The 8,187-nt window shown below is 35.3% G+C and overlaps 1 protein-coding gene across 1 annotated transcript; it reads right to left on the bottom strand.

Moving 5' to 3' along the window:
- Positions 1-296: 296 nt before the first annotated feature.
- LOC112189177 (protein trichome birefringence-like 43) lies at positions 297-5,647 on the bottom strand. The gene is made up of 5 exons (XM_024328450.2): positions 5,147-5,647; positions 4,208-4,379; positions 3,146-3,321; positions 2,730-2,888; positions 297-794 (listed from the first exon to the last, which is right to left on the bottom strand). Exons 1-5 carry the CDS (start codon positions 5,428-5,430, stop codon positions 494-496), a joined length of 1,092 nt encoding a protein of 363 aa, XP_024184218.1. The 5' UTR covers positions 5,431-5,647; the 3' UTR covers positions 297-493.
- Between the last annotated feature and the right edge of the window lie 2,540 nt (positions 5,648-8,187).

The following is an 8,187-nucleotide window of genomic DNA, read 5'->3' as shown; positions in this document are numbered from 1 at the left end:
CCACATTTTATGTATTTAGTGATACTTATAGTAGTAATTGAAGTAATTACTATATTTAAGATCTTTATTACAAAATTTTGAATGATTTCCGTATAAAACAATTAATGAGTACTTGGTATATATGGTAATTTAAAAAAAAAAATAAACATGTCAAATTATAAGTGGATAACCTGTTGATTTGTACAACAAGTTTCACCAACTAATTTAATTTAATATATATTTATTAAAAAGTTAATGTATGACAACATTTTAGACTTCGCCATCATCAAAAATCAACTTTTATTTTTATTTGAGGTCTCATTGTAACATTTTCACTACGTTCCATTCAGGAAAAATGTAACCGTATCAATAAGGGTGTAAAATTATTAAAGATTGGCATCAGGGGATGACTGACTAAGATTATTTATTGCTATTAATAATTAATCTAAGACATTCAAAGTTTATTTGTTTCTTTGGATATACAACTAACTAGCTAACTAATTAAGTACCGGTTCTAGCTTTGTATAAGAGCAGCATATAGGAGTTCATTCCATGTATCCGGAACTCCAGCAAGACACCAATGGCTGCAATCCATGTCCTTGTGACCACCATGGCCGTACACAGATGGATGCCCATCTTTTCTTAGTTGTGAAAGGGTCGTCACGTTTAGCAAATAAACTCGAAATGACATGGAACGCAATACTCTTTCTACTACTTGCTCTGCTGGATGTGGTCCTGCTGGATACTGAGACCCGGCCACTGGTTGCATTTGTCCCTCACAAGTTTTTGCAGTAGGATCCTTCCAATCACTTGCACTGGTGAAGATCCTTCACACAATTAGTTTGAGAAAAAAAAAAAAAAACAAAGTTGCAGAAAAAGGAAAAAAGTACATAATTTGTATGAGAGTGGGGGTAAAATTAAGGGTTCTTGATCAAAAACACCAAAATTAGATAAAATTATCTCATTTACCCTCGCAATAGATTTTTATTCCCCACTACCCAATTTAACTTATAAAGACAATTTTATCCTCAGTGAAATTAATAAATTACACCATATGCCATCGAGCTCTCTCTCTCCTCCGATCTGACACTATCACACACTCCCTCTCCGCCTTGCAAAGCCCCGATCTGCACACACTCTCCCTCCCTCCTTTCCTCCCTGTTGCAGCGGCGCCACCATGTCAATCATCAGAGACGGCTTCTCCTCCGACCGCCTCTTCAACCAAGGTACTCCAACACCTACGATCAGGTTGACCTGATCCTCCACTCCAATGCCACGTCGTTGATCAGTCTGCCATGTTCAGATCAGTCAAGACATGTCGCGTCCCCCTCCTCTCCAACCCGGTCTTCAAGACTCCCCTGGATCGCATCTAGAACAACGAGGTTTTCGACCACTACTCCAATCCCTACGTTCTAGTCACCGAGTCCAGAGCTCTGACCTCTAAGCTTTTGCACGAGTATGGTTTTTATAGCATTGTATACATATGAAGGAAGAAAATTTGAAGAACTGTTTGAAGAGAGAAAAGGGCTTGCTCCGATTTGGTGCCTAGAACATTTTCTGGGTGGCCAAATCAAATTTTTTTTTTGTTTTTAGTAAACTATGGCCAGAAGGTCAGGAATGAAAGAAAAAAAAAAGTTTTATACAATTTGCACAGCTTTGAAAAGAATTCCGTCATCTAATTTGGGGGGCAATAGACGGCTATTGGGAGGCAATAGACGGCTATTATGAGGCAATAGATGTTTTGAATTGACGTAATGTCTTCGTTTTTTTTCTTAATCAAAGTTTTATTTGTCTAATTTTACGGACATTAATTCCTACTTCGGCGACCGAAAGTTCTATTGGGGGGTAATAGGCATCTATTGGAGGGCAATAGATGTTTTTAAATTGATATAATCTCTTTATTTTTTTTCTTTAATCAAAGTTTTATTTGTTTAATTTTAGAAAGATTAGTTCTTATTTTGGCTACTGAAAGTTCTATTGGATGACAATAAATGCCTATTGGGGGGCAATAGAGGTTTATTGCCCCCTCTATTGGGGGCCAATAGAAAATAGACGTCTATTAAGAGGCAATAGATTGGGAGGCAATAGACGTCTATTGGGAGACAACAGACGTCTATTGGGAGCAATAAACATTTTCGGTCAGGTTTTCAGAAAAGTCTGGTGGGCAGCGGCCAGTGATCCGATTCCGGCGGCCGGAATCCAGTGAAAGTGGCCGGAATCCGGCGGCTGTTGACCTGCTCCAACGAAGTCTCCTATGATTTCTCTCTCTTCCATTTTTTTTTCTCTCTCTCTCTCTAAGTAACAAAGGGGTGAAGGTAAAATGGTGTTAAAAAAAAAAAAAAACTTTAATTGGGTATTAGGGAAGACATCCCTACTCTGTTTTGGATAAGAGGGAATTAAAAAAACTTAATAGGGTAAGTGAGAAAAAAATCTCTAAAAATCGGATAAATGGACAAAAACCCTAAAATTAATTAGAGTGCCATCATCGATATCCTTCAGTGAATTGTTCTATCTTAGCCCTCAATGGTGTAATGGGATATAATCAAAGATTAGGTAATAAATATTGGTTATGCATCCATACCCGATATGAGACATGAGTAATGTTTTTTTGTTTGTCTTGCGATATAACATGTTAGACTTCAATTCACTTTTGATAGTGAGTCTTGCAGTATAAACTGCTGTTAGACTTCACGTTGCCATGATTAGATCTGATCAAATTGTATAGACAGAGGAATAGGACGTCGTCTTACTTATTGTGATCGGGGGAAACTCCTTGGAAGAAGACTCTGGTTTTTGTTTGGTCCACATTGGTGTCTACCCATTTAGCCCATGTTTTGAGCCCTTTCTCATACGCAACCAACCGGTCCATGTCTTTATAAGTACTGTTTCCTTCTTGAATAAGATCCCAACTGCAGCTCATCAATATCCATACTATAATTAATATAGCTCACGTGAAACTTGTTGGAAAATTTTGAAACATGAATGCTACAATGCTTGAAATTGCAAGTGACGGGTGTACATATATGCCTCATCTTTGCGTTTAGATCTCTCATCACGAGCTCGTTAACGCATGTGATGAGAGACATAAGCACAAGTTAAGAACATAAATATGCCCGTCGTCCTAGCTAGCTACCATGCAAAGTTTGTCATTGTATGTCGATCTTACGGTTGCTTCCTTCCAGTGTGCAGCCACCAGTGCCATGTGTTGAAGATCAAGAAGTCAATTCCCTTCCAAAGTTTCCCACTTTCAATAGAGTCGAGCTTAAGAACTCGGCCAGCAGGTGTTGCTATTGTATCGACCAGAAATGCATTCCGAGAGAACATCACCTTAACATTGTATTCCTGCAATCGTAGAACCGTACATATAATTGTTCAATCATATGGTACCATAAAAATTTCTCAAAAGTAATGAATGTTAAAATGAATCAGATTTAATTATGAATTTTGGTTTGACAGCAGGAATTTTAGGACTATATACACACGGGTGCCATAGATACTTTTTGTAAATGTGGTAGGGTCTAATGGATCATTATTTGAAAGTAATAATTTTACATGATAATCGAGTAATCGACCATTCAATTGTCACATGTGAACATGGTGAAGAATCTTAATTAGCAAACTATACAGAAAAATTTCCAAGACTTGGTTCTACCTGTTCTATCTATTTGTCGGTGATAGATGCTTAATTTGTTTAATTAAGGCTATATATATGCACGTACGTACCTAGCTGGTTCTTGTTCAATTCATCACCCAACAATAACAATGGTTTGTTCATCAAAAACACAATAACAATGGTTTTATTAGGTAATTTAAAAAAGTGTTGGATCATGACAGGCTATATAACTTTAGGAAGAAGTATAAATAATTGAATATCCATCATTGAGGTTGTTAATTAGGTCTTTCCAGTTCACATGCATTAGTAACTAACTATTCTCTAAAGAGTTGGTAGCTAGACTGATACATGAATTGGTAAAACATAATTGTCATTGATGACTGGCATTGACAAATGCATGTTTAATTAGCAACCTGGGCACATTACGTTCGACGTACACTACTAAAACTCTCTATGAGACTTGCGTAGTGGGGAAGCCTCGTAGTATTAGTATTGTTGAAAGCGTGAAGGCCCTAAGGGTTATTAAGGCGCAATCAAGTTCCAAACAATTAGACTAAAGATAAATACTCTTAATCAATTAAAAAAAAAGACAAAGAAGGAAAAATTGATTCTCACTGGGAAGGTGAATGTGGATAGGTCTCCAGCCCTAGCAAGTGTATAGTCGGCATCTGGAACAGCTGTATGAAGCATGCAAGTGAGTGACTGCCATTGATTCAAACTCAACGAGTCCCCAACAAACATGAAGCTCTTCCCTCTATATCTTTTCAAGAAATCTCCCCCGTTGAACCTGCGCGCTACGAGACATTAATTCATCAATTTTTGTAACAATCACATGATCATCATTTTGCAGAAAGTCCAGTTGAGTAAAGCCATCAAAGTTACGTTCTGGCAAAGGTTTAGGACAAAGTCTATGAAAGGGACCCATGGACAACCCTCCATCGATCTCTAACTAAGTCGTGTAGATTCAGCATGGATGGGAGAACCCAACAAGTCTTGGCCCCACTGAAGAAAACTTGGGTGTTTTTTCTTTTTACCTATATTTTAGTGCTGGACAATGATTTTTCAAAAGAAATTAGATATCGGTATCTCTTGTTTTTGAGTGCGGAATGCTACAATCGGACAATCCTGCTTCTATTGGTGGAGTTAAAACTTAAAAGCAACCCATAATATCTAAAAAAAATTAGAAAATGTGACTGCTACTGTCTACTTCAAATTGGTACATCTGATCATAGTACCAACATCACACTATTTATTCAGAAAAGAAGTGTGACCCTTACCCGTGAGCAATAATATAGAACTCTCAATCTAGAGCATTTGAAAGTAACAGAATTATTCACTGAAGGAACAGTTGGTTTAGAAGTAAAAAGCGAAACCCGGCCTATTCTAAAGTAAGATCCTCTTATAATTTCGAAGATTTCAGTATACACTTGTTGCGTAATTTCTTACTTCTTTGTATACTAAAAAGGGCCTTGAAGAAAAAAGAGACACATGCGTTTACCAAAGGCACTTATCTTCACCTTTATGAAACTTAAAAAGCAGAGATGGTCATGTTACCTTGTTAAGTTGCAACCAGTGGGCTGCCACCGGAATTTGAGATAAAATTCGTCCGGACGCCCGTTTTGTATGCAAGTGAACTCTCTCTCTACGAAGGAGCATTGTGATGAATTGTAGAGCGGATATGACTCATCGGAAACCCACCTCCCTTGGAACATATCACATCCTTCAGTTCCTGCTTCTTTAGTTTCTCTGTCAGAATGCTTCTGCTGATGATCTCCATGTACATGGTAGTGCAGAAGAGTGACCACCATAAAAGCAGTGCTTATGAAAAAATAAGCCATGAGAGAAAGAGAGAGGGGGGGGGAGTTGGAGGCTCTCACAATGTGTGTGACTGCCGGAGGAAACGTATGTAATGTATATTTAAGGGTGAGAGAAGTTGTGATGTAATCCAGAATTATAACTGAAACAAAAAGCTGGCCTTGGATTAATGGGAATCTGTTTTTTTTTTTTTTTTTGACAATGGGAATCTGTGTTTTATTTATGTATAAAAGGACAGATTGGGTAGACGGAAGAGAAGAAAAAATAAGTATTGGCAAATTATAAGTAGGAGAATTCTTGGGTACCTTGGTGTTTTCCATACCCTCATTTTGTTAAATATTTTAGACCATTGGATTAGTAATATATCCAATGGTTCAAAATATTTAACAAATTGGTAACTTGTTTAGCCCTTAGCCTTTCTAATTATGCTACTCATTTCCAATAAGCAAAAATATTAACACAAACTACTAATTGAATTGAAAACAATAAAGCCAATTAATATTTAATTATCAATTATCAATTGACAATTCACAATTATGATTTTTCCTTTTTCAAAAAAAATTAAAAGAACCTTCTATCCTAAGTTCACCGAATTATTATTAGTTAAATAGTCTATATTACTAATTAATTTTATTATTAGTGAATTAATGTTTGATTAATGCTTGTTATTAATGGACAATTACACAATTGAAAATTATGTTTTTTCCTTATTAAAAACAAAACCTTCTAACCTAAGTTTGTAAAATTAGTATTAGTTAAGTAGTCTTTATTACCAATTAATTATATCATTAGTAGTTTCCTTAACCAAATATAATTCTTTTTACATGCATTTTATGACAACCACAACAATTAGTGTAAAAATAAATAATATTTGTTTTAAATGTAGTCAAATGAGAACCTACTTTAGGACTTATTTACTCAAATGAGAATTTACTTTACTCTAATGAGAACCTATTACAATTACCACTTTTAGGACTTAATTACTCAAATGAGAACCTAGTTTACTCTAACGAAGACCTTATTTACTTTAATGAGGATTTTTTTTTTTTTTCTAATTACCACATGTGTCCTCAAAGTGGTTACATGAGTCCTCAGAGTGGTAAATATTATATAAAATAGAACATGTATGAGAAATGTTAATGTCCATAGCTTTACCCGTCCTCATTTGTGTAATAAAGTTCTCCCTTGCGTAATGAAAGTAATATATTGTGTAATGTCCATCGTCGAATTAGTAATTACTCTTAATCGACGTAATTTACCACAAATTCCAACAATTGACAAAAAAATGAAAAGTTTTGTTCTAATTATAGTAATTACTCCACCTAAACTAATGTCCTAATTTATGGACAATTTAACAAGTATGACAACAAATTTGTTGTCAGAGTAGTAAATCTTTATGTTTTTATCATTAATGAAATTATTACTACAATGGCTACGCATTTTACCCAAATCACAAAAATTGATGTAAAAGCGGTAACTTTTGTCCTATTTATAGTAATTACTCAACCTAAACTAATGTACTAATTTATGGACAATTTAACAAGTGCAACAACAAATTTGTTGTCAAAGGGGTAAATCGTTATATTTTTATCATTAATGGAATAATTACTCAATGACTACATATTTTAGCATAACTCGCAACTATTGGTGTAAAAGGGGTAACTTTTGTTCTGATTGTAGTAATTACTTCAAAAACTATATCATTTACAAGATTACCAACCATTTTACAATTCCGATAACATTTGTGTTGTGAACATGGTAAAATTAAAATTAGACCAAAAGATATGTAAAAACTCAGTATTGTAAGGAGCTTCTCCACTTGATAATCAAGGTTCTAAATTTGATAAAAGTTGTCCAAATATGATATTTACATTTTTGACCACTCAATTACAAGAACCACAACAACTGTTGTCATAAGTCGTAATTGTAGTTCAACTATGTGTAATTTATTATTTTGACAATACTTGTTACATGATTTTTAACAATATTATATATCAAGAAAGAGTGTGTTGTTAATATGGTAAATTTTATTTTTAAAAATGACACATGTCGATATTTAATTGGGTAACCTGTTGACCAGTTCAGTAGGTTTCTACTATATTAATTTACTAAAAGTAAAAAAAAAAAAAATAAGGGTATGACATACATCAATGTATTCAAGACGACCCCATTATAAGTATAGACAGATTGGCTATAATTTTTTTTTAATAAGTTTTTTCTTTCTTGTTTTATTGTTACAAGTGTTGTAAAAATCTTTTGGGCGGCTATCTAGATCTCGCCTGGGCCTCAGTTAGCCTGGACAACACCTAGGCTGGCCGAATTTATAAAAAAAAATATTCAGACAAGGTTAAAGTTTTTCTTTGGCGTGCGTGCCATGACTTTCTACCTTGCTGTGCAAACCTAAAACGGAGACGTATTGATGATATATGCTTTCGCTGCGGGGTTGAGAAAGAAGGCACGGTGCACAGTGTCTGGAGTTGTAAGTCCAATCGAAATGTGTGGAAAGCTAGCTTCTTATCAGGTTTGTACAAAAGATGGAACGGGCCCAGTTTTACTGATTTGTTTGATCAAGTTGCATCTGAAGATGAATTGGCTCATCATCCCAAATAGATGATTTGTTGGCTGAATTGGAAGAATCGAAATGCGTGCAAGTTTAATGAGAAAGTATTGGAAGGGGAGAATGTTGTCAAGGTGGGTAAGGAGATGTTGCATGCTTTTAGAGCTGCTGGTCACTTAGATAAGAAGTGTGAAGGGGCTAATTAGTGAGGTTGAGCATGCGG

Source organism: Rosa chinensis, chromosome 2 (genome assembly GCF_002994745.2).
Source record: "Rosa chinensis cultivar Old Blush chromosome 2, RchiOBHm-V2, whole genome shotgun sequence".
In the NCBI taxonomy this organism is placed as follows: domain Eukaryota; kingdom Viridiplantae; phylum Streptophyta; class Magnoliopsida; order Rosales; family Rosaceae; genus Rosa; species Rosa chinensis.
Note: the sequence above shows the minus strand (reverse complement) of the source record. Positions and strands in the feature narration are given on the sequence as shown.

Coding starts and splice junctions, on each gene's coding strand:
- LOC112189177 (XM_024328450.2), bottom strand. CDS start 5,430: ATGGCTTATTTTTTCATAAGCACTGCTTTTATGGTGGTCACTCTTCTG. Junction 4,380..5,146: donor ACTGGTTGCAACTTAACAAG/GTAACATGACCA, acceptor CGTAGCGCGCAG/GTTCAACGGGGGAGATTTCT. Junction 2,889..3,145: donor CACACTGGAAGGAAGCAACC/GTAAGATCGACA, acceptor GATGAGCTGCAG/TTGGGATCTTATTCAAGAAG.